Source organism: Semicossyphus pulcher, unplaced genomic scaffold, assembly GCF_022749685.1.
Source record: "Semicossyphus pulcher isolate SPU_LCO1_2020_fin unplaced genomic scaffold, fSemPul1.0.p SCAF_22, whole genome shotgun sequence".
Classification (NCBI taxonomy): domain Eukaryota; kingdom Metazoa; phylum Chordata; class Actinopteri; order Labriformes; family Labridae; genus Semicossyphus; species Semicossyphus pulcher.
This window is the reverse complement of record NW_027211696.1, coordinates 17,604,521-17,631,371: the sequence shown is the minus strand read 5'-3', so window position 1 is coordinate 17,631,371 and position 26,851 is coordinate 17,604,521. Positions and strand designations below refer to the sequence as shown.

The following is a 26,851-nucleotide window of genomic DNA, read 5'->3' as shown; positions in this document are numbered from 1 at the left end:
GACATGTGAGGGGGTGAGATTGAGGACGAACCTTGGAGAATCTGTGAGAACACGAGGAGAACTGCCGCAGCTCCACGTTGAAGTCTTCATCGTTCGTGTCCTCTTCCTCCGTCTCCAGGTGGTGGTACCTCTCAGAGCGAGCTGAGGAGGAAGAGGGGTTTATTTTATTACACTAACTTATAACAGCTCAGAAAGCCTGCAGTTTTATGTTGTAGACACCGTTTTGGGATGGTTGATGGATCAAAAAACACTACAGGGCCTACGAGCCTCAGCTGTCGTTTCAATGAAGAGGATGCCACTCTGAGGTGTGAATCAGAGCACTCGCTAACTCAAAATGCTTCTCCTCTAGAGGTCGAGTATAAACTATAAACTGTAGTCGCTGAATTCATCCAAAACCGGCCCAGAATTCAAAGGTGATTTAAGTTAAGCTGCATATTTTGCTTGCTGAACACCATCGTCTTTAGCTTTCATCCACCTTTGGCAGCCAACACAACAGACGCTTGGTGATTGCACTTGATTACACTTGCAGAAGTGCACCCTGGGAGTAGTAGTAAATGTCCACCTCAAAGTTTTTATACACAAGGCTTGGAGGTTTTACTTTTTAAGTAAGGGACGGGCATTTTAAATAATAATCTCAAAGATTTTCATGTCTGTTAAGTATCTATTGTGAAAAAAATCACAAGCGGCGCCCAGTTAGTGACGCGTTTTCCATCAGCCAGCAGTGGTTGGTCTGCCAGAGAGGGTAGGCGGAGCTAAGCGGCTGCTTCTCCGCTCTCTGCAAGTGTTGCGAGTAAACAGTAATCTACTATGGCTGAACAAACAAAGAAAAGATGGATGACTACAGATACAACTTCAACAAGAAGTGAAAATCCAAAGAAAAAGAAACAAACTCGACGCTCAGATGAAGCAAACAGTCTGAAAAGGAAAGCGACCGTCAGCCAGGAAAATCAAGAGTTACAACCGGAGCCAACCGTGGACGTCACACATGCAGCACTGTCTGGATATCTGGGAAGTGTGCTCCTGCAATTACAGTTTATCACCACAGGTGCCACCACAGAGAACGAAACTGAGATCCTCGACATTACAACTCACCGCTAGCAAAAATACCATTCGCCATTCAGTGGGGACTATTAAACCAACATGCAGACATTAGGGGAAAGAGAATTTACTGTGCAGAGTTGTTGTAGACTTATGATGTGGTAGTTTTTCCGTTCAAAGTTTGCACTCAACCTAATTTACGTTAAGTTTTTGAGGAGTTCAACGCAGAACTCTTTGACGGCTGCAGAAATCTCTGCCTTTTCTCCGGCCCCGAATCTCACAGCACCACACCTGCTTTACAAACACCTGGCACTAATACTTTCTTCTTCTTTTGTTAATTAATGGCGGTTAGCAAACAGCTTTCAGAGGCGCTACAGCCACAGTCTGATGGTAATACCACATTTTATATTTTTAAGATGAGATAATAGTCGCTTGAACTTTTAGATTTTTTATAAATGACTGACTATTTGAATAATCGAAAATCATTACTTTTTAATTAAAACTCTTTTTTTTATTATTTTGTACTGATTATTCGGCTGGGAGAGTCTCATGTCCTCTTTGAACTCTATGCTAATGAAACTGAATATAAGCAGATCTGTGGATGTTCATTTGCCTCTGACCAACATTAAACAGTCTGACTTAAAAAAACTGGTTAAATTTCTGTTTCCATTGTTTTCTTTTCCTGCGTTGAGTGACTCACTGTCGAAGTAGCTGGTGTCATCTTCAGACTCCAGCTGAGGAATAAACTCGGCCTTCTGCCTCAGCAGGCTGTTCCAGTCCAGGTTGTGGAAAAACTGATGCTGCTTCACTTCAGCAGCTCCCCCTGCAGAGGGAACACACACACACGAATAACTATCATGAGTACAATCTTTAAGACAAATGTCAAAGTTCACGGCATGAAAAGAACAAGAGTGGGGACAATGAGTGATTCAGTTACACACAGAGAAGAAACGCTTACTCTATGCTTTCTTTTCCCTCGTGGCTGCAGGCCAAACTGATATCACGACCATAAATTATGCAGAACTATTTCCTGCCTGTGACCTTTGGTGGACGCGCAGGAGCCTTTGTAAATGGCAGCCTGGCGAGGTTAGGTCTACATGAACAACGAGGCCCGGCTGTCCCTGGACTGAACCGGCCCCGTGTGTCCTTCTGATTAAAAGCCTTTGTCCCGGGTCACGGCCACTTTTACAGCCGCACATCTACACACTATTAATGCCTGATCATGCATGGGACTACATTCATACACTGGGGAGGAAATAATTGCAATTGATCAAAGGGAAAAGGTGAGGAGGTTAGAGGATAAACTGCTCCGCCGCGGGATGACCTCAATTTCTTCCCCCGGTGACTTGGAATAATGAGCGCTGCTGAGGTGGCAGCGACGGTCACATGAGGATTTATGTCGGTCCGTCTGCTGCTATCAGAGTTACTGGCTGTGCCACATTTTCTGTCCTCTGTGCGTTTGTACCTGTGCCCATCCTTTCCAGGGGGTTCTGTCTGAGCAGTAAGGTGATGAGCTCCTGAGCGTCAGGAGGAGGCGCGTCCTCTCCTTCAGGCCAGTTGATCTCATCTGGGAACACAAGAGGCAAGAGATCAGTTTGAATAGCAAGCAACCCCAATATATTGTTTTCCTCAGAGCACATATTTGTTTAATGTCATGGTAACACAAAAACGTTGATTGAATGTCTTGAACTTTTGGTCGGCATCCTAAGAAGGAAATGGCATTTTTCACACAGATAAACCAGAAGAATATTCACTTTTTTCAAGACCAGTTTATCTCACACATCTGGCAACCAAGGTCAAAGGTCATCTGACTGGTCAATTACCAACCAAATAAACAGTGGATACAGTTTCATCCCGTTGGTGTAGCTCGTAACGTATCATCTGACATAGAGATCCTTTGGTCTCCATAAGCTCGTCAGACGCAACTAGCTTTCATTTCTCACTTACATTTCATCGTCATGTTAGCTGGCTGGAGCTGAAAAATGTCAATAAGGAAATGTGTGGACGAGTGCCAAGTATTAAATCACTTTGGAACAATAGTTTTACTGGTTTCCAGCCAGTGTTTGATTTACAGTAAAACCCTGAATATAAGTCGCAGCTTGTTTTTGTGGGTAAAAAGGTTTTCTATAGCTATTTATTAATACAAACGTGTTTACAAGCTGTTTGAACACTATTTACATTTATTTTCATTTGAAACACTTTGAAAACAAACAAATGATCTGTTTTCAACATGTCGACTGTGTAACCCTGCTAGCTACCGGTGCGGTAGTGCTCAGCCTATGGTAACGTTGATTGTTGTGAGGATGGCGGCTGAACGTGGATCATGGTTCAATTTAGACCGGCCACTTCATTAGGTCCACCTGTACAATCTAATGCAGTTCAATACAACAGCACTGCCATGGATTCTGCTTTTATGAAGTTTAGTTTTTGTTGAGAGTCTCCCATCAGTTATCTATACCGCTTATATATACTCGCGGGGGGTCTGGAGCCTATCCCAGCTGTCATTGGGCAAAAGGCGGGGTTACACCCTGGACTGGTCGCTAGTCTCTCACAGGGCTGACACACACAGAGACAGACAACCTTGTACACACCCACACCCACACCTATGAGCAATTCAGAGTCACCAGTTAACCTTACAAGCATGTCTTTGGAGACCCAGAAACCCCCGCATGAGAACATGTGAACTCCACACAGAAAGGCCATATTTGCCCAAACCGGGGTTTGAACCAGTGACTTTCTAGCTGTGAGAAAACAGGGCTAACCACTGCACCACCGTGCAGCCCTGGTTGAGATTCTGAAGTGTGTGAATACCATTCTGTTTATTACTGAGGCCATAGTTAAAGGTGTGTTGTACTGAACTCAGTTATACTGAGAATTTTTTGTCCTCCCTACTTACACACGAGGGGGGCAGAGTATTAGGAACACCTCTGAATATAATGCAGCTCAGTACAGCCCCACCACCAGTTATGACCTTGATGCTGAAACATAATTGAGTTAACACCTCTGTGACAGCTTAGAAAAAAGCCTGTTCATTACAGGCAACATGAAAGCAAGTCTCATGGCTGAGCTGGTGTATTGGATTACATTAGATGGTTCAGGTGTACCTGATGAAGTGGCCGGTGAGTGTAGCGCCATCATCTGGGTAAAATATTGCAACACAGTAAAATACCTCTCCCTGCTTTTATACTGGTATATTGGTCGCACCGGTATGTAGGACACAGCTCACTTTTCTGATAAAGTATTAAAAGTCTTAAGCCCTTTTCACACGGGGCTAGTATTACCTGGGGATCTCTCGTAATTTGTAATAATCGAGGAGGTCGTCTGTGATCTTAATCCCGTGTAAATCGGCCATAATTTGTAGAGTTAAAATTCCAGCGCAAATTACCAACCATATTTTGGCAAACATCTGATAGCACAAGTCCCGTATGAATCGGCATGTAAGTAACTTTGGGTCGAATATTTTATTCTTATCGAATATTGCAGATGAAAGCAGCGTACAGGAAGCAGATGTTACATGATGACTTGACATTTTCAATCATATCTGAGGAGATAATGTCTGTGAATTAGAGTAAAATACAGACTTTGTTCATCCTGTGCGAATGCGCCACATGAAACGCAGACGTGAGGGGTCATTTCTAAATCACATGAGGTCCCCAGGTGATACTAGTCCTGTGTGACTGGGGCTTTATACACCAGATTTTACGGTATATAATTTTTCTATCTGAGCTAATAACACTGTGCCAATGAGTTTTCAACACTGAACGGTTTGCACGTCTTTGATTGTTTGGAAATGAGAAGACGGGTGAGGTTATCGTAATCATACATAAAGGTATAGGTACGTTTTTTTATTCTGCTTCTGAATTTAAAATGTCTGTCTTTAGGATTATTTCATGTCATTACGACACACCGACAGCTTCACCAGCGAAGTCAGACAAAACAAAGCTAGTGCTAAGGTGTTTGCATAATGCTGAGCGGGACAATTTACATGAGCTCTAGCCTCATGGATAAGCAATGAATAGGAGGCAAAGCCTGTCTGTGGCATGCTGATTGTCTTCTCCGTGCACCCGTTTTAATCAAATTTGGGCGGGGAGCTATGAATATGTATGCGCGGCCTGAGGCCACGGTGGCATGCATTCAGCATGTTCAGGCCCCTTTAATTACCAGGCGATCTCTGAGGCTGGGTACAGTGTGATTGAGAGCATACCAAATCAGTCATGGCATGCCATTCATTTCCACGCCGCAGATAAAGGCTTTTATCCACCGACTGCAAATAACACAATTCATCTGAGCTGCAACGCTGACAAGATAAAAGCCCCTGTTTTTCAAAGATTGAGGTTTTCTCTGTGCCGCTGTCACCACGAGACTAAAAGAGAACAAACTAACATCATCATCGTATTAAAACTTCACTTGTGGTCTAAAGTCAAGCAGAATCCACTCACTGCCATCTGCTTCGCTACCGGCCCTCAGGGAAATCTCAGTCTTCAATAAAGAGAGAAATATGCACAGCAGCTAATTCCATGTGGTCACTATTTAAATGTTTAATTCATATCTGATGAGCTTTGGGAATTTATCCGGTTGTGCTCGACAGAATCAGCATGCAGGACGCTGTGAAATCACCTCTAGCGGCAGAAATTGTGTCGAGCTAAATATCATATTCATAAACTAACACAAATGAAACAGTACAGTTAGATTTTTTTTACAAACATCAGAGAAGATTAAAAAATAAGGCAGTTAATGGATTTTTAAATTACACAATTGCAAAAAAAACCCCAAGTGACTCCTGAGGGAAATTTCACACCATGCAGCATATTTACTACTACATTTGCTAGCTTTAATTAGCAATTAAAACGTTAGCATCCAAGGCTAGTGGTTAGCGTTGGACTAAGGATCACACATCTACTTGTAGGGTTTGAGAAGCAGTCATTGTTTAAAAACAAGGCAATACATGGATCTTATAATAACAAATAAAAAAAAGGTTCCGACATAAAATTCCAAGCTATGCTGCTTGTTTAATATGCTACCTTTACTAGCTTAAATTAGCACAGCTAGCCATTAGCATAGACTAGGAATCACACATCTATCTGTAGGATTTCATTGTCAGTCAGGAAATTGTTAAAACATCAAAGAAGATTAAGAAGGCAAAAAAATGATCTTGCAAATGATAAATTAACAGATTTTCTGTGTAAAATCATTTCAAATAAACTAGCTTAAGTTAGTAAGAAAATTCATTAGCATCTTAAGCTAGCTGCTAACATTGGACTGATGATCACACATCTATCAGTGAAGATTAGAAAGGCAAAAAAGAGGATCTTGCAAATGATAAATAAATAAAAAACAGATTTTCTGTGTAAGATTATTTCAAATAAACTAGCTTAGGTTAGCAAGGAAATTCGTTAGCATCTTAAGCTAGCTGCTAACATTGGACTGAGGATCACACATCTATCAGTGAAGATTAGAAAGGCAAAAAAGAGAATCTTAAAATGATACATTTAAAAAAACAACTGATTTTCTATGTAAAAATCTTTCACATTAACTAGCTTAAGTTAGCAAGGAAATTCGTTAGCATCTAAAGCTAGCTGCTAGCAGTGGACTGAGGATCACACATCTATCAGTGAAGATTAGAAAGGCAAAAAAGAGGATCTTGCAAATGATAAATAAACAAAAAACAGATTTTCTGTGTAAGATTATTTCAAATAAACTAGCTTAGGTTAGCAAGGAAATTCGTTAGCATCTTAAGCTAGCTGCTAACATTGGACTGAGGATCACACATCTATCAGTAAGGTTTGAGAGGAAGAGAAGTCATTTTTCCAGGCAGGAATAACACATAAATAACAAAGAAAATGGATTTGGATTCAACACTGACCGCTGATGACCTGTCCGAACAGCTCCTCCGGTGTGTCTCCAAAAAACGGAACGCAGCCCACCAGGAACTCGTAGAGGATGATGCCCATAGCCCACCAGTCCACCGGCTTCCCGTAGCCTTGTCTCAGGATCACCTCTGGTGCGATGTACTCTGGGGTTCCACATACCTTTAACAACAAAAAATACATTTAAATATTCTAAACATGATGGTAAACTGTGATTTAATAATGGACAACTAAACTACAAGCTGTACCTGCTTATCAGAGAACTCGCGGGCGTCTTTCTCTATGTGTCCCTCGTACAGGTTAGTGGTCATGTTCATCAGGCCGACCTTGGACAACCCGAAATCTGTCAGCTTTATGTGACCCATTGATGTGACCAGCAAACTGTGAGGAGGAGGAATACAGAAGGGAAAATTACTACACGGTGATCATGACAAAATACAAAAACTCTCGTGACAGCCAGCAAACCTAAAAGCAGTAAGTTTCAACAAGTTGCCACTAAACGATGGCAGAGACGTGTTTTGTTTTCGCGACGGAGGGGGCGGTTGTAAATTTGCATAGTGGGCGGGGCCTATGCAGATTCTGGCATTTTTAAAGAGGGAGAAGGAGGAGATGGATTGGGAGGGTTTTTACAAGGTATTTTGCAGAAAAAGACATGTCAGACACAATTTATTATTTCAAGCAGAGCATTTTATACGTCTTAAAACACGACTGGAGCTGCTCTTTAAAGAAATTGGATTTCAAGCCTGAAAGTGTAGCTTTTTAACTCGACTGAAAATTCCACTTTAACGTCACAATTTCCTTTTCTTTTTGTGACAAAATAAACCTGCAGTTTTTAAGCCATTATTATGTGAAGGCAGCACTTTATTCTGAAGGGATCTGAGTAGAATAAGTGCAGGGCATTCTGTATTATAAAAACCTGGCACAGCTCAATTAAAGAAACAGTTCTCTGTTATCATGTAAAGCGATTTCCCGAGGTGGTTTTATTTGTAAAGCTCGTTTCATTTAATTGACTGAAGCTTATTGTTATTTTTCTGTTTATGTTCCTTTTTAACTCATTTTACGTCAAGCACTTGGAGTTGAATTTTATGCACGACTTGTGCTTTATAAATAAAGACTTTTATGAAAGCTTATGATCTTAAACTAGCATTGAAGGCCACTGCAATGGTGTGCAGTCACTTTTAAGAGCTTATTTCTCTAGTAAAAGAAACGCTTGCTGTGCCCTGAAGATGACTCCACCTAAGTGCCAGTCATTTTTCATGCCTGGAAACTATCACATAAAAAACACTCTGTTCAGCTGTAGGAAACTGCAGAGTGGGTTCATCACTATGAGCTGTAATTATGAAAATATTGAGTATAGCCACTTTAGAATTAGTGGAGGTCTCACTTGTCTGGTTTGAGGTCCCTGTGGACGATGCCGTAGTTGTGCAGATACTCCAGAGCCAGAACTGTCTCTGCAAAGTACATCCTGGCCATGTCCACAGGCAGGGGACCCATGTTCTTCAAAAGGGTAGCACAGTCTCCTCCTGTAAACATCAATGGAGTGATGTTACTGAACACACAGGAGACATTGTTCACAGCACACAGCTTTTAGCCAACCTATCAGCTGACCTTCAACATACTCCATGACCATGCACAGGTGCCGCCGGGTCTCAAAGGAGCAGTACATGGACACCACGAAAGGGTTCTCCGCAAAGGTGAGGATGTCTCTCTCCACAAAGGCCTGTTGTATCTGGTTCCTCAGAATCAGGTTCTGTTTGTTGATCTTCTTCATGGCAAAGCGCTGCTTCGTTTCCTTGTGTCGCACCAGATAAACAGCTCTGCGGAATAAACGGTTTACCAGTCAGTGAGGGGGGAAAAAAACAATCCTAAAACAGCTCCACATGTGAGAAGGTTTGGGGTCGATAATCAAATCTGTTTTATTGTGAATTGTTACAAAAACAATCAAAAACCATCTGCATCAGAGATTAAGATGTTCTCCTCACCCGTAGGCACCATTACTGATGAGTTTCGTCATCTCAAAGTCCAGTTCACAGGGTTTACGTCGGCACCGCAGCGATGTGCTGAGGCTGTGAGACTGAGGGCGAGGAAAATAATAAAACAAATTGAAACGATATAATCTGCGCTCTTGCTCACACACCTGCGGTAAAGATGGAGTCGATCAATACAATGCTCGGTTAGTGAGTGCTTACAGAGTCATCTGTTTCTGGGGTTTCTGCAATCCCGCTGTCACAGCTGGTCAGCTGAGCGATTTCTGCAGAGAATAAAGAAGAAATCAGAGATGCAGCATTTAAAACATATAGTTATAGTATTTTATCTATTAGGGATCTATTATATACATATTAAGAGCCCTTTGCACTCTTTGTCATTGCAGTATTGTTTTATTTTCTTACTCTCCACAAAAGTTATCCTCGATCTTGTTTTATATATAAAGATTATATATTAGAACCTGACAGATATCTCAATGGCCGATATTACTGAGCTGATACGGGCCTAAGACAGATATATTGATATTGGCACACACATTTTCCAATAAGCACTAATATTTACAGAGCATATAACGCAGAAAATAATGCTGGGGGAGATTTAGAAGGTGTGTAATCATGTTTGTTGAGCAGGGCGTGATCCTAAGCTTACATCACTCTCAGCACTGTCTGCAGCTGAGAATGGTTAGCAATGTATATATTTGAAAAGACCACTTATACCATCAGCAATGACTGCAATAACTTTTTGAATAACTGGTAACCCCACTTGACCGATATGGACACCTCATCATAATTGATACACCATTAGTCACCTAAATTAGGATTTTACATTGCGTCGCTCTGTCCCTTTTTTATTCATTAATTTAATAATTTGTTTTTATGTCGTTAGTTAGACCTGCGTACTCCTTTAGAGTAGTGTCCTCTTTCAGTTAGTACAGTCTGTATGCGGGCAGGACAGGGTGGGGTTTGAGAGCCATGTGTTTGTGACTTCATGTATGCATTTTGTATTTCTTGTTGAATCTCCTGTGAGGAACTTTCGGTTTATGCTGATTTTGGCGCCCCCTGTGGACAAAGTCGTCTTTGCTGATTTTGTCCTGTACATGCTTAAGTGTTTTTTAACCAAAAATCTCATCCTGCTTTCTTTAACAGTCACATGTATCACTCACTTGAAATTTCTGCCCTGGAATGTAAACAAAGGCAGCGTGCAGTTAACCGCTTCGTCTGACACCTACCCGCCCGCCAGCAGTTTCAGGCATTAAAAATAACGATATAGAAATAATCAATCTTGTCGCTGATGGTCTGATTTGCTTTTGTAGCTCATATAGAGTCATCAGAATTAATTTCAGTCTGTTTCATAACCGGTGAAAAACTCCTCACAGGAGCTTTAAATCTTTCTTGAAGTTATTTGTTTCAGAAAGCAGCTTTCTGAGGAGCTTTTTTTTTTAGGTCAAATTGGTGCATAATTCACACTGAATCTACATTTTTATTCCAGCTCAGAAAAGCACAAACACGGCAGCAGCCATATTGGAAATTGGTGATTTTATTTACTTTTTACTGTTAATGTTATTTTGTTAATCTCGTTGCCCTCGTTTTATATGTTGGTCTGTTACTGTGTATGCACCCGAGAGCAATTGTAAACTGGGGTCAGATTCCTCTAGTGTGCGTCTCATAAAGCCGATTCTTATTGTGATTCTTTAACTCCGTAACTTTATGCCTTCAGAGTCTCTGAAGAGTTCTGCATTGCAGTTCTTGAAACAAAGCTAACGTAAACGCTGACATAACAGGACCTATAAAGGAAACGCAGACCAGCAGACGTTACTTTTATTCACCTATTACGTCCGAGGTGCTGACTCTGAGATAATGTGAATTGAAAATAAATGAGGTGGAAATCAGGCGTGGCAACGCAAACACATGTCTAACACCCATTTTGAAAATCACCACTCCAGAACGAGCGCTCATTATAAACCACCTTGCATCTTCTAAGTGTGTGTTTATGCGCAACCACGCCAGAGTCCATGTGTGTGCTTTCACAGGGGGGTGTTTGTGTCGTCCCCAGAGAGCCTGTAAACACATTTCCTCTGCTATTTAACATCTGTCCTTCCTTGTAGGTTTTGCTGGAGGCACACGAGGCGCTGGGCAAAACGAAACACGGGAGACGCTCGGGGGAAATGAACGCAGAGATCGGCTGACGGGCCAGCCTGCGTGGATCTGTGTAAGGTCTGTGGGGAGGCCATTCCTTTCTAATTAGTCATAATGAATGTTGTTTGTTGGTGAATCTGGGGAGACGGAGGTCATTAGAAAGACAGTCTGTTCAGGACATTAGTCAAAAGCATCTTTTAGTTTCCTCCACAGCTTCATTCTTCCTTTTCTTTATCGGTCTCGACACAACAGATCCCCCTGAGCTCTGGCATATTCACCGCATAACAGACATGTTATTGAAACTTTTACCTACATTTTATAATAAATTCCAATTTGTTTTGCATGTTAAACATCGTCTTGCACAGTTCTTGCAGCTCTAACTGCAGCTGTTATTCTTGTATTTCATAACCACTGATGATGACCGTGTCCTTCCTGTACCTTCCAGAGGATCTCTTGTGAGTCCCAGCTGGCTGATGATGTAACGAGGGATGTCCGTTTTGATGCCCTGACCCTCTTTAGCGTGTCCTTCAGCCGCTTCCAGGAGGTGGTAGAACTCTTCCGGGTCAAACTCCTGCAGAAACAGAAGCACGCTTTGGTGAATATGCTGCTGTGAGTGATGTTTAAATAGAGAGTGCACATTTAAACGGTGAGAAACATCCAATCTGGTTGTTTTTTAATGTTCTACTTGTTTTTACCGTGGATCGGACACTTAGACACACGGGTGCTTTTAAAATGTCTTAGTGTGCAGTTTGAAAGTTTTATCATTGGTGCCATTATCGTAATTCATGTTAAATACTGCTGTCGCCTCACAGCTAGAAGGTTCAAATCCTGGTTTGGACATAGTGGGCTTGTCAATGTGTAGTTTGCATGTTCTCCCCGTGCATGCGTGGATTCTCTCCAGGTAATCCGGCTTCCTCCCACAGTCCAAAGACATGCGGGTTAGATTCATTGGTGACTCTAAAATTGCTCGTAGACGTGAATGTGACCGCAAAAAGGTTTTCCTTCTCTATTACCCCTTTCCCACCAAATGTAGCACGTTGACGTGGGTTTTTGAGACCCGGGAAGACCTGCTTATAGATGCCGATTGTCTCTGTTCCCATTGCCAGTGAAGTATCCTCCTGTCGGTCTCTTTTCTGCTGCGTCACCATTTGATGTCACAAACATGCCGGAAACAGGGTTAGTAAACAGTGAAGCTGTTACGGTGGTTAGGTCTTTATTGTATCTGTTACTCAGTCTGTTTATCAAACTCAGCGCAGACAAATTTGGAACGATGTTCGAGCGCTGCTCGGACGGAGACGGGTGGACTTTGTAGCTGAGATGACGAGGAGTCGCAGAAGTTACCGATGGAGCATAGCATTGCGGCGGAAAGGGGGCGGAGTTTAGTGTGTCGACACGGGTTTTGTGTTCCCATCAATGCCGATCGGAGCCGAGGCGATAATTACCCGGGTCTTCTGCAGATTCATTTGACCTGGGTTTGAATGCAGATTTCCCATTAAGCAAAAAAAACCATATTTGGTCAGTGGGAAAGCGGCTCAAGTGTCAGCCCTGTGATTGACTGGCGACGAGTCCAGGTGTAACCCCGCCTCTCGCCCAATGCAGCTGGGATAGGCTGCATTATAAAATGACCTGCATCCTGTTTAAAGACAGGAACAAAAGAGACAGCACAGAGTCTATTTCCTCTTTGTTTATATCTAAAATAACACGCAGGGGAAACAAGGGATCCACTGGCATCTATTAGCATGTTGCACTTTGCAGGTTAATGTCACTTCTTACTCCAAAAGTAACCATCCTACTGAGTAACCGACTTTAAACTACAGGAATTATATTCAACAGTCAAGTGCAGGTATACATACAGTGTTGTTAGAGGCTGTTTGGTGATATGAAACATACCAGACATTCCAGCAGCCGAGCAGGTCGTGCTATCACGATGAGGATCTTCTTCACAAGTTCTCTGATGAAGTTCACCTCCTCGCTCTCAGATCTCTCTGTAGACTGCACAGCAGCCAAACACACAGATACAAGATCTCAGTTATTCATATGGTATAGTAAAAGTTATAGGAGGAAAATGCAGCATCGTTTTGCCTCGATTATTGTGCAAAAACCTCATTTTTTTCCATCAAAAAGTTTATTTTAAAGATACTTTCAGAATAGCCTCGACTGTTTATACACTGCTTTCTGGGTTGCTAGATATATTTTCCAGAAAATCAAATTTTCACAGTAGCTCTGTGACTGTGAGGTGTAGTATACGAGAAGCAGAAACTAGGGCTGCATCCTCCTGCTCCAAAAGATCCAAAATGGCACCACTTCCACAACGTCTTCCTACATTCTCTCTGTAAAAACTGAGATTTATCGGGGCTTTGTCTATGAAAGCATCTTTACGCTTTCTGAAGACGCCCTCACCTCCAGAACGAGCCTCTCCAGCTTATCAGTGAGCTCGCAGAAGTAGCTGGAGGTGATGAGTCCTAGCCGGCTCTTCTCCAGACAGTCACGGGCCAGTTCAATTATCTGGTGGTGGGCAAAGCCGAGCACGCCATCTGCCAGAGGGAGGACGCTCTCCGGAGAGCTGCTGCGGATGATGTCCTGAATCCTCTCCTCCATCTGAGCTGTGGCCTGCAGAGAGAAGAAGGGAGGGTGTCAGTGTGGTAATGCATGAGATAATTAATGACCAGACACTAATGTAGCAAACCTTCAGTGAGTCATTACCTTAGGAAAACGCTCCTTGTACACGTGATTCATCATAATAATCTCATGGTCGTAACACGATGGAGATCTTCCAGGGCTGGGAAACAAATTAGACAGCATTCAGTGTCTGGGTGGAGCTAATAGTAAGCATTACATAAATATAATGTCTGTTTTTAGAGGTAATACTAGTACCTGAGACTGCGTGAGCGGGGTCGCATGGCCGTCGCTCTGCGGCATTCGTCCCCGGAGATGCTCTCAGTGCAGAAGTGCTTGGAGAGGAAGTGCAGTTCATCAGGCGTAGGCTGGAAGGGCAGCTGGTGCAGCTTCTCCTGTGATGAACAGGATGACTGGAAATGAAACACATATACATTCAACATGAAAAGAAAAAGAAACGGCATTGTTTTTGAGTGGATAAAAAAATAGCATGCTATCGGGCAATCCTTTGTTTTAGCAGCGTTATTTTGTTTCCCAAGAGAGTTGCACCTTGTCCCGCCCTGCTGTGCTCTGATTGGCTAGTAACAAAATACACCTACAACAAACCACGTGTGTTGTTAACATTGTGAAACGGTCACAGTTTGGTTAGATTGTGAGGGGGAGGAAAAAGGTTTGGGCTAAAACAGTAAGTCAATGTGTATCAATTCAACAGAACCTACAGCAGGAAACTCTGGTGGAAAGAAACATTGATAGCCAATCACAGCACAGCAGTACCAGCCAATAGCAGAGCAAGATTTGGTGAAACTCTGTTGGAAATTAAAATTAAAAAGCAAAACAAAAAATGCTTTTGCAGTTTCCCTCAAGCAACCACAAAAATTGTTTGACAATTTGGAGGGTTGGATTCTTCCCCTTCTTGTCAAGAGTTAGATGAGAAGATTGGCCAGCCACTGGCTATCTTAGCTTAGCATAAAGACCCACAACTGTTTTATAATTTCAGTTTTTGTATTGATTAAATAAACAACATAAAACATGTTAATTATTAAGCTTTAAAAGTGCTGGCAGCCTTTTTAAACTTCAGACAGAGCCAGGCTCCCCCTGGTTCCAATCTTAATGCTAAGCTAAGTCGCTAAGCCAGCTGCTAGCTATAGCTTTATATTTACCGTACATACCCAAGATTGGTATCAATCTTCTCAGCTAACTCTTAGCAAGAAAGAGCATATCACTGTTTCCTTATATATCAAACTATTATTTAAATACGCTTAATAAAAATGTGTACTGTTAGAAATGTACCATGCATATGACTAACTCTGATGACGGACTATTTGCATTGTATTTACAGTCAACATAATCAAACTGCACTGAATAACTCAGCTATGAGCCTGACTCAAAAGACAAACAACTGATGTGTCACCAGAGGAACAGGCTTCCTGTGATAGAGGGTGTGAATAGCAGGAAATGAACCAAATAACCACATAAAACAAAAACACAATAATACAGGCAACAGCACATCCCTGATAATATTTTGTTTTTATGTTTTATGTACAGGCTTTGTGGCTCTGTTGGCTTCCTATAAATATTCAAATATCTTAATAACAGTATGTTTTGTCAGAGTGAGAGGGATGTAGACAGAGAAGTAGACACAACAACAGAGAGAAATGAGGACTTGTGTTTGTTGGTGTGTTTACTCCACAACAAATCTTTCGCCTCTCATAGAGAGCGTGTTCACAACAGTCGCTGCAGCGCACATGAAATTAAACAAAAGCACCATAATAAATACTGGATTCCACATAAAAGTCATTTTTAATTCAACTGTTCATTTTTCTCTTCGTGCTGACTTTAACAGATTTTCATTTGTATAATGTTCTGCCTTGTTTTAGCCTTATTAATATGGGTTTAATTAGAGCTGAATAATTAATTGTTTGTATATTGTAGACCTTGCAAAAGCTGCAATTTCTGATTATATTTTTACATAATTAAACACGTCCTCGCAGCCTGCAGAAAGTTGAGGTTTAAGTCAGCAGATGTTGATTTTTCCAGCGCTGGTAACTGTACGAAGCTTTGTTACAGCTTTGTCAGAAATGTGGAGCAAAAAGAACCTTTTTATGTCATTTTTTTAATACTTAAGAAATAAGGAGTGTGCTGTTGCTTCCTGCTGTTTCTTAAAATCCAAGAGAGCGGCACATCTGTTTGGATGTCGGAGTGATCGCCTTACGACACTTTCAGACAGATAGCTGGGAGGTAGCTCGGGGGCAATCAGCTGATCAACAGAGCTGTCAGGCTCTTTAAGCTTGAAGATGATTCAGAGATGTGAGACGGTCTCTCCTGACAATATTTGAAAACCGTGACTATTTCTGAACATTACTGAGAAATATCAAGAATACAACGAACCCATCTAATCTGATGGAGCTAAAAAAGCAGAGTTTTTTCCCGACAGATTTAAAAAAGAACTCTGGGAAGAAGTCAAGAAAGATCGCATTTTTAAACTCTTATTTGATGTCATGTAATTATAAGTCTGTTTGTATGTTGAGGTTGTTTTTAAGGGTGGCTTTTACTCAAGGTGCCTTCTCATTTATTGCCTTTGTAAGTTTTAATTATTTTTTTTCTATTGTATTTTTATTTCAATTTATTGACTTTTTGTGACTTTTTACATTTTACTGTTGTATTTTTATTTATTTTGAGTTTTTTTTAAACTGTTTTTTGTAGAAACTGATTTGCTTGTGCCGTTTTAAACTTGTTCTGTGAAGCGTTTTGGGCTGGATGATGATAAAGTTGAGGTATGTTGTGTTGGACGGGTGTTGTTCTTGTTTTTGCACTGATTTTAAGATTCTAAACTGTAACATGTGATTGCAATGATTGATTACAATTTAAATGTCCATTACGTGAATGCTATTTGAAATTAGCTTAAACTATACATGCTGTCTACACATACCTGTACAGTACAATGAGCACTGCTTCTGCAACTGTGAATACTTTTCTGCTCTTGTCCCTACAAATAAACTTATTACCTTAGTAAATACGATAAACTAGACTACAAAAACAGGCCTGTGTTTTAATAGAAGGTTTTAGCAATTAGGTGTATCTTCCTCAAACTGTCTTACTCTGAAGGGCCTGTGTCCACTAACGGTGTTTTTTGCACTGGCAGCGCCACAACCTGAATTTCAGAGCGCTTCTCACCGGCGCTTACTGTTGCTAGGTTACGAAAGTTGTTTGGCGGCACTTCCGCCTCCCTTGGTAGTGACCATTGAGTCCGTTTTAAAATGCTCTGTATGCTTCATATTTGCTTTTATTCAATAAAATGTTTACAAAGAAAACATAAAAACAATGGGAAGAAATCGCGTCCTGCGTTAGCGTTACCCTCCAAAAAACTAGAGGATTAGCTTCTCCTCCGCCACTGTTGTTGACAAAGTTGACATCATAAGTCCCGCCCATTCTTGATTTTGATTGGTCGGTGAGAGGGAAGTGACATTGACGAGCGCGGCTTTGTCCAAAAGTTGAACTATTTTCACCTCGGCGACAAAAATTAGCTGGTGTTTTTGGCTCTGAGTGCTGAGAAGAGTGAACTGCTTTAGTTTTGTATAGAAAGTAGGCGTTTCCAGCACAAAACATGCTTTTAGTGGACACAGGCCCTAACTCCTCTGTCATGTTGATATATTTGGTTATGTTAAGCCGTAATGGATCATGTCGACCTGTCAGACATTGGGTGAGCGTGTGATGCTTACAGAGACGGTGGAGCTCGGCGTGTTGGTTCCATATCCAGAGGAGGGAAGGGAGGCCAACGACCAGCGGCGACCATCGGTCCTGTCACACAACACACAGAGGATCATCACAACTCAGAGTCTGACACCAAATCCATAAATGTACAATATATTAAATAGCTACATTTAACAGACGGTACAATGTCAGTTAGGGAGAGGAATTTGTCCTTTTTAAGAGACAAATGAGCTAAATTAGATGTAAACACAAAATCAGCTTAATTTTCATGTTTGTATTGAAAACATGTAAATTAACTCTAATAATGATCACAGGGTTAAATATGAGGTTTCTCTGGTAGGGTTCAAAATGATCATATTAGTTAAACTACACAGGGAAGCAATGAGACAATAAAACAACAACGTAGAAACTAGATGCCAGAACGATGTCAAATGAAACTTCAGAGTTACGATGAGACGAACTAATGAAGGGGGCATTAATTGTAAAGTATACTAGGAGGAGAGGTATGAAAATTGAAGGCCAAATGGGAGCCTGAGATGAAATTACCTGTCTGCTCTGTGGCAATGACTGTGGATTATAATAAAAATACATAATTACATGAAATCAGGTTGAAAATGGTGTAAAATAAATATGTTACTGATGCTGTAGCTGAACATTTACACGTCTGCAGTCCTGCTAAATATATATAATCGTCAGTCGCTCTGATGGCAACTCTGATTACAGCACACTCTCATTTCTGTACATAAACATCAGCCTGTATCCACAAAGTCTCCCCCCGGTCTTTACAGGCTGATTTGTTCTGCTGCAAATCGATGAAATATCTGTGATTGTTCATACCTTCGTGCAAAGGAGAAATGAGCAGAGGCACTGGGAGAGAAATTTCTAGGACTGTCTTGAGGGCTTGTTCCTGCAAGAAAAACAGAAAAGACAAATTTATGAAGGGAAAACAACCTGCAAGCAAAACAGTTCAATAAGACTGGATTCCAATTTCAATTTGCAGCCAAAGCCTGACAAGCAACAATAACCCACTGACGGCTGCATTATCAACACCGCAAATAGTTTGACTGAGTGCAATTTAACAGCCATGTTGCTGCATAAACAAAACATAAAAGTAAATAACGTCTGGTCATTTTTACGAGCTAGAAACCCTCCTGTCTCCGCAACAACAATATATAAAAAATATGAGACCACTCCGAACGTTCCTTAAATCAGCATCTCTCTCTGCATGTCATGGCCGGCCCGATCCAGATGTGAACCACTTTCTGAATGTGATCCAGAGGAAGATGGACGGTCACAAAACCGGGTTATCCCACCAAACACTGATCTGTGACTCTTCCTGAGTTAAAACATTATATTCTGTTGTTTCAACATGTACAGGAACATGTTTTCTTTGCATTATTCAAGCTCTGAAAAACATGTTTTTTTTGCATCTTTTGGTTTTCTGAACCGGTCGACATTTTTTGCAAAGAAAAGACCTCAATGAGAATATTTAGTAGAACCAGAGAAAAAGAGATTTTTTTTAGCGGTCTCTTAATTTTTTGCAGGAGCACACTTCTCAGATATCCAGACAGTGCTGCATGTGTGACGTCCACGGTCGGCTCCGGTTGGAACTCTTGATTTTCCTGGCTGACGGTCGCTTTCCTTTTCAGACTGTTTGCTTCATCTGAGCGTCGAGTTTGTTTCTTCTTCTTTGGATTTTCACTTCTTGTTGAAGTTGTATCTGTAGTCATCCATCTTTTCTTTGTCTGTTCAGCCATAGTAGATAAATGTTTACTCGCAACACTTGCAGAGAGCGGAAAAGCAGCCGCTTAGCTCCGCCTACTCTCTCTGGCAGACCAACCACTGCTGGCTGATGGAAACGCGTCACTAACTGGGCGCTGCTTGTGATTTTTTCCACAAAAGCCGCCACTTTCATCAGTGGGCCATAGGCTCAATCACCATTGTGTTACCTCATTCAGCGATAGATAGAGACTTAACAGACATTTATTTAAATGAAAACCTTGGAGATTATCACTTTAACATATTTTTCAGTGGAAACCAGAAAAATCTGACCTACTTTAGACACTAATGGTAAAATCGAGTCAGCATTATTGCTTGTTCATGATTCTGATTCGCTGTTATTCCTTATTTTTGCTCTGAAATATTGACTCCTGGATCTTTTTGTCCCTTTAACTACAAAACTATCAACAAAACATTGAACTTTATAATTAAGGTTGCACAGCTATAGAGGATAAAAACATCTCATCTAGACCTTAAACTGTCGCATGAAGATTTAGTTGGTTAGAAACAAGGTCAAACCTGATACACCCACAGCTCGTTCCAAAGTATCACTTCCATCAACGGCATTAACACAGAACCAACATTGTTGTGGACGATTTCCAGCTCGCGAGGCAGCCGGTGTCAAATGTCATCTCCGTCTTCCTATCCAACCATCCACATGCCAGTCGTAGTAAAACTTCGACCAAAGTCTCCTGGTTTTTAACATTAAACTCGTTCCTCACTCATCTTAAACGGTTAAACTTCTGAGAGACGGCGATTTGATTTGCACATCTGATGTAACAGCCTGACAGACACTTTACTTGTCAAGACGGAATTGATGCTGCTGCTAAAAACTAAAGTGCTGGAGACAGAAGGACGGTCTTTTATGTGGGTTTGGACAATCATTGTTTTTTCATGTCAGCAAAATGATGAGCCGAATCTTTAGACCACAAAGGAAATGCAGGCAAAAACACGCTGACGAGCCTGACAGTGTCTTAAAAAGTAAATCCATGGACCAAACATACCGGATACTTAATATATGTATATTTAAAGAGAGAATTACCTCCACAATATCCTCCAATCACCAAGCAGGATTCCTGCTCTTTACCTACTTCAGCAACATATACATAATGTATCACCTTGCTGCTTGTAGAAGCTTTGGGCCTCTGAACCCATTATACTTAAGGGACTTCTGAAAGGCACCAATTAGCCGTTATGTTTCCACAACCATAATGTAAAAACAAACCTATGGTCCAGCATTAATCACACATAATTACCCCCCTCACAAAGGGGGGGACCAAACAGTTAATTAACCATCGCCACCTCCTGTGATGATAAAGACGGGCCCTCCGTTCATAATAAGGAGGCTCCGACTCTAGTTAGTGATGAATGTCAGCTATTTAATTGCACTGGAATCTGAATCACAGCCAATTAAAGATGATAACCTCTTCCTCTGGGAGTTAGAAACACCTGAAGAGACAGATTATCTTCCGGCATATGCTGCAAGATAATTTCTATTTACAGATTCTACATAGAAATGTAGGCAGGGACGTGTTCTGGTTTCTGTTTGAACTACGCTTGTAGTCCGAGTACTATTGACCAATCACGTATCAGCAGGCTGCGGTGTATGCAGGAAAAGCAGTCCGTGTACAGACGGAACGTAATGCGCGGTAATGACATCCCGGCTCCCATCAGCGTCATCAGACGATGATTTAGCTTCTTATTGATCTCTATAAACAGACATCTGCATGCTAACAGCTAACTTGAGATGAATCCCCTTGACGCTGTGTCATGAAAACAGTTCAGAGTTCAGATTTCCCGACTTCCTCGAATGCATCAGAAATGAACGAGTCGACCTCCGTTCAACAAACGAGCATTTTAAAAGTAGTTTTCTTCTCCTCTCGAGGACAGACCTGACAAAGCAAATTTTTACTTCTTACAAATCTGCATCATGAAATTTCAACAAAGGTAAGACCCGTTAATTACACTCAATCACAAGAAAAAACGTTGCTTTATCTGTAAACAATGCAGCACGCGGAAAAGGAAGTCATTTATCGCTAACAGCAGGCTACATGCCCCAGAATGTGCCCAGAGGCTATAGCCAATGGGATCCAAGATTGGGTGCAAGATGATGTCGCTTCTTTTGCACTCAAATGCTGCAAAACCAATCAGCAACCTCCACGGTTCAAAAATAAAGCCAAACACTGCAGTTCCTAAAGTGGCCACTTGAGGCTGGCCCTGAAAGCGAGTGAATCCCCACAGAGCTCCATGTTGCACGGGACCAAAAAAGCGTTTGCCACTGTGGCTACGTCCATTATTTATACCGTCTGTGAGACACAAGTCCAGATCTTAAACCAGAAGTCAAACATACGAAGAAACGTAATTATTCTACGACACCAGTGGATATGCCGATGTACGCAATTGTACAACTTCTGCAAATGCTACTGAAAGGATGTTGTTCTTACCTTTAGTGCCAATATAACGACAGAGCCACACTGTGAGGTCATCCAAGAGCTCGACACATTCGTTAGCGAGAACATTGTGGCTCTCTGAGTCCATCTTAAAGACCGGGCACCTTCGTTAGGTTGAAATGCAGTCCAGACACTGAGAGTTCTGCAGCTCTGCTTTCGCTGACCAATGGCAGGAAATAAAACGCCCTGTGGTAAATGAGGCCTGGCCTCCCTCTGCTCCTGTGCATTTCCTCTCTGCGGGCCAACACTTCCTCAGCCAGCACAATCACTGCCCTTCAGCTCGCTCACTGTACGGTTAGATTCTCACCTAAACACAGCCAAACTGACCTGACAAATATCACTACTGAGAGGACGATAAAAATTTAATGGCTTCTTTTTAGTGCTCTGCTTTCTGTGCCAGACAAGCCTCTGCAACCTCCGTTTTTAGGGTCAGTAAACAAGACTCAATGCGTACTTTAAATATGCTTTTGTACTCTTGATAACATCCATATTGTATCAGGGTGTCAGGTAAGTTCTGCCGTCTGATTTAAAATATGGAGATCAAAACGGAGCTTGCATTTTCCTGTTGTTTTCCAAACGACCTTAATTTGCACAACACAATGGGCTGCATTCCTGCTCTGTGATTAAATGGCTCCTCCTTTGTGCGCTAGTGGGTTTCTATCACAGGGGGTCTGGAATTAGCGCATATGCATTAATAGAGATGTACAGGAAGAAATCATACACGCACTTACCTGTGAGAGATGAGAGAGGGGAGTGGGGTCGAGGTAAACCAGAAGACTGGCCGCTGCCTATCAGGCTCTTTCTGTTGCTCGTTCTGCAGCTGTGAAATAACAGGGTCACATATTAGGACGGGTACATTTCTGATCACATATTTCTTGATCAAACATATCAATATTGTGGATTTAATTTTTTCTTTAAGATTATTTTTTGGGCTATTTTGCCTTTATTTATAGGACAGCTGAAGAGAGACGGGACATATCGGGAGAAGAGAATTACATTGTCAAAACCTGCACTGGAGATAATATGGATAATATGTGTGAGGGTATTTATTGAGCTAAATATTAGAGCACACAGCTCCCTAAAAACAAGACACACGTCATCTCGGTTCAGTCACCAGAAAAGCAGATTCAACTGGATGAATTCATAAAGCCTCTAGTTTGTTGCTCTTGTTGATACAGGACTGTGACTCACAACGAGCCACAGTGATGGACAACACACTGACTCATCAATGTAGCCCAGTTATTCACCTTCAAAAAATGAACTACTTCAACATAAAAGCAGCTCCAGTGTTCAATGTTTTCGATTAGTCCTGGGTTTATGCTTTTAAATTAGTGGCTGTTAGTGGAAGCACATACAGCCTGAATTCGCTCCAAGGTCAGAGACTCAATGACATCCTGTTACATAACCTCCTCAGAGAGCCGAAGCTTTTCCAGTGTTTAAGATGGTTTTCAATAAAAGTTCCAATTCTTTCCAAAATAAAAAGAAGAAAGCTGTTTTTTTTCTGTTTGAAGTGAGTTTGGTCTGTCGTGGATTTAACTGCATCTTTTGATGTTACTGAACACAGCACTAAACACATAATAGTATTCTCATATCTTAGCTTAAGTGTTATTGTTTTTCACCTCGAGCATGCTTCCTTTGATGTAGAGTTGCGTCACCGACAAAGCACAAATGTTATGGTGGTGTTCCACAAGGTACACACCTGGTCCCACTTCAATTTAAAGTTCAGTTAATGATTATCTGAGTGTTGGTAGTGATACTGACATTCTTTGTATGCAGATGACTCAGATTTGTTTAGTGCAAAGAGCACTGCATTTTAAATGTTCTTCATATGTTGTATTTTCTGATATGATTGACGTTCGGTTACCTGATTTGTCACTCTGGAGTCATTCTCAGTAATTCGGTTATTAGAATAAGAAATACTTTATTTATCCCAGGGGAAAATGTGTGTGTTGCAGTTGCTCAGAACAGAAGTATGAAAACATAAGGAAATAAAAACATAGTAAATATGTGAATTATACGGAAAAATGTTCAATATGTAATAATTGTAATAACATCATAAGTATGTTGTATGCTGTGAATTCTGTATACATTAATGTTACACAGCTGAAAATAGGTGTCTGAGTGTCAGACAGTCAGAGGGAGGAGTTAAAGAGTTTGATGGCCACAGGTAGGAATGACTTCCTGTGGCGTTCTGTGGTGCATTAACAGCTAAGTGCTAAATCAAGCATGGATAACGGATCCATGGCTGTCCGTGAGGGCAAATTAAAATCAAGTCTTTTGTTATAAATGCTAAATGTCACTTGATGGTTTAAAATTGTTTTGCTTTTCTATTTGTGTCAATCGATTTGACACAGTTGTGTTTGTTTCTCTCTGTAAGTTTCTACTTTTCAAAATAAGAGTTATTGAAGTTTTTTCGTTGCCGATTGTCTGCAGGGTTGTGAAAAAACTACTTGCCCAATTTTTATGAAACTTGGCAGAGGGGTGTGGCACGGACCAAGGAAGAAGCAATTATATTTTGGAATGGATTCGACACAGGAAGAAGCAATGATATAGACTTAATTCAGTATACTTTTGCACACTTATATTCACGTATATACAGTACTTGTGATAGCAGATTTGCATATGTTTGAGACTGGACTATTGGCAGTTTAATAATATTGTTATTGTTTTTGTGTGGAATACTAGAAGCCACTTTGTGAAAGCTAATATTAATGCAGTTTTAATAAACAACAAAGACAATTAAGAGCTAAAAAGATCTGTTAAAAAGAGCAGAGATCTGGTGCTGTACGGCTTCTGGATAGAATTCCTTTACTGCAGGGAGAGAGATACAGAGCAAGAGAGAGAGACAATGTGAGAAAGAGTGAGAATGAGTTAGTCAGTCAGTCGGTGTTGCAGCTTTGATCGCACAGAACGATCAAATGCACACGAGCTTCTGCAGCGCTGCAGAAACGCGTGAGCAGGCGGCCTTCATCTCTGTGTCAACAGCGCTGAAGAGCAGCACTGTACAGGTGCCAGAGCCCTCAGAGCGTCAATGTCACAGCAGCAAGAGTGACGAGGCAGGCAACTTTCTACAAGGGCTGATAATGATGTGCAAAAAGCTCTTTACACTTCATGCTATGCTACAGAAGAACAAAGTAAGGCCTTGATTTATTAAAGGCTTTGTTGGACACAAGAGAAAATACAATAAGTTCTGATAGTTTGCAAGACATTTGCTGCACGGATCAGCTGCCGTCCTCTTTGTGTCTCACATCTCAAAGGTTGTTTATTTACCCTGAAGCGCGTGCGTCTCGAGCAGATCCTTAAATCTTTCAAAAGTTAATACAAAACTTAATGTTTGTTCATGAGCAGAAGCATAAGACCACCAGCTTCCTGATTTTTTAAGCTATTACAGTTTATTTAACTTATAAGGCCTTAGGTAGCCACGTACATGTGGACCTCTTTTAACACTTATAGTCCTTTCTAAGTGAATATTGTAAAAGATATTTTAAGAGCACAGAAGACAATGCTGTTTACTGATTCCCGCTTCATATCGTGTTTGTCGTGTGAGGAGGAATCAGTTCAAAGGAGTGATGCACACGGGGCCGAGGAAGGAGTTCTGGGCTCATGCGGGTGTTGATTACTTTCAGGCAATTTCTCCACAAATGTGATGCATTGATTTCACAATTACACCGGAAATATCAGAGCACAGAGGAAGGCACCTTGCTCCTGCTTATTTGCTGAGTAATTAGGTACATGTTAATGGCTAATGTGACGATGGATGGATGGCAAACAAGCGTGCAGAGAGAGAATATTAACCAATTAGTAGCGTTTGATGTTTGATAATGCATTTCTAGTGTGGATGTTCAAGAAACCAATGACCTTACAGTGATGATCTTGTAGATTTTCATGTCAATAAATGTCTGTTAAGTCTCTATCTATCGCTGAATGAGGTAACACAATGGTGATTGAGCCTATGGCCTTTGCAGTTGCAGTATTACAGACTGGGTGTCTGGTGGGACTCATGGGAAAAATCACAAGCGGCGCCCAGTTAGTGACGCGTTTTCCATCAGCCAGCAGTGGTTGTTCTGCCAGAGAGGGTAGGCGGAGCTAAGCGGCTGCTTTTCCACTCTCTGCAAGTGTTGCGAGTAAACAGTAATCTACTATGGCTGAACAAACAAAGAAAAGATGGATGACTACAGATACAACTTCAACAAGAAGTGAAAATCCAAAGAAAAAGAAACAAACTCGACGCTCAGATGAAGCAAACAGTCCGAAAAGGAAAGCGACCGTCAGCCAGGAAAATCAAGAGTTACAACCGGAGCCAACCATGGACGTCACACATGCAGCACTGTCTGGTTATCTGGGAAGTGTGCTCCCGCAATTACCGTTCATCGCCTTAGGTGCTGCCAAAGAGAACGAAACTGACATCTTTGAGATTACAACTTTAAAGAAGTGTTAAAGATCAATTTGATGGGAAGTGTTCTGATAGAAGCTGGGCTTTATTTTGACATATTTTGGGGTCTAAATGAGGAACAGGTACAAATGTTTTGCTTCTATAGTTCGCTACAGGTAGCATTGATGGCTGCAATGTAATGATACAGAGCTACAGTTAGCCCAGCTGAAGTACGTCCAATAAAAGTGCTTTGTTTTAAACCAATGACAGGCTTAGATTGTTATAAATAAAGGATTATTACTGGTGGACTTTTGGGTAAAGATAGGATCTTGTTTGAACCAGAGACAGCCATTAGATTTCTCTCCTCAAAGCCACCAGACTCCATTGACAAAACCAGTAATTTTACCTGACAGAACACAGCAGCAGCTGCTCTACAGCTGCCTCCACTGGCTAGTTTGTTTGTTATGATCTGACTTAACCCTTTACAACAGCAAACTTGTGAACGTAACTTGCCAAGAAACAGGGCTGAACAGCATGGCTCATATTGCACTTTTAGTTAGCAGTGATTATGCTAATGACGAATTCTCACCAGCACGCTCCTCCTCCTCCTCCTCCTCCTCCTTGTGAACAGGTGGCATTCATCCGGCTGGAGTGAGTGATTTAGTTTGTCCAGCGAGGAGACTTTAATGAATCATTTCTATAAGTAAACCTGACAGAAAATAACTTCCTTTTCAACTGGCAGCAGAAGCTTCCCGTGCTGCCGGTCGTCCTCTCCTGTTACGGCCTCATTGTAACACCACAATCCTAATTAATCCCCTGGATCACAGGGGAAACCCTATTTTGACTACAATCCCGCTCATCCTTGTTTACTCGAGTGGCTTGTCGGACGTACCCCTG

The 26,851-nt window shown here is 41.4% G+C and overlaps 1 protein-coding gene across 3 annotated transcripts in view; it reads right to left on the bottom strand.

Moving 5' to 3' along the window:
- mast4 (microtubule associated serine/threonine kinase family member 4) overlaps nucleotides 1–26,851 on the bottom strand; it is a 95,353-nt gene that overhangs the window by 14,074 nt on the left and 54,428 nt on the right. For all 3 annotated transcript variants that reach the window (XM_069673617.1, XM_069673616.1, XM_069673618.1), the window contains exons 3-19: nucleotides 22,314–22,402; nucleotides 18,191–18,260; nucleotides 17,362–17,440; nucleotides 13,901–14,055; nucleotides 13,730–13,805; nucleotides 13,427–13,636; nucleotides 12,917–13,018; nucleotides 11,465–11,597; nucleotides 9,095–9,156; nucleotides 8,888–8,979; nucleotides 8,514–8,722; nucleotides 8,290–8,428; nucleotides 7,154–7,286; nucleotides 6,902–7,067; nucleotides 2,504–2,605; nucleotides 1,739–1,861; nucleotides 32–141 (exon numbers count right to left, since the gene is read on the bottom strand). In XM_069673617.1, coding sequence (XP_069529718.1) covers nucleotides 32–141; nucleotides 1,739–1,861; nucleotides 2,504–2,605; nucleotides 6,902–7,067; nucleotides 7,154–7,286; nucleotides 8,290–8,428; nucleotides 8,514–8,722; nucleotides 8,888–8,979; nucleotides 9,095–9,156; nucleotides 11,465–11,597; nucleotides 12,917–13,018; nucleotides 13,427–13,636; nucleotides 13,730–13,805; nucleotides 13,901–14,055; nucleotides 17,362–17,440; nucleotides 18,191–18,260; nucleotides 22,314–22,402 — 2,050 coding nt within the window. The remainder of the gene's footprint in view (nucleotides 1–31; nucleotides 142–1,738; nucleotides 1,862–2,503; nucleotides 2,606–6,901; nucleotides 7,068–7,153; nucleotides 7,287–8,289; nucleotides 8,429–8,513; nucleotides 8,723–8,887; nucleotides 8,980–9,094; nucleotides 9,157–11,464; nucleotides 11,598–12,916; nucleotides 13,019–13,426; nucleotides 13,637–13,729; nucleotides 13,806–13,900; nucleotides 14,056–17,361; nucleotides 17,441–18,190; nucleotides 18,261–22,313; nucleotides 22,403–26,851) is intronic.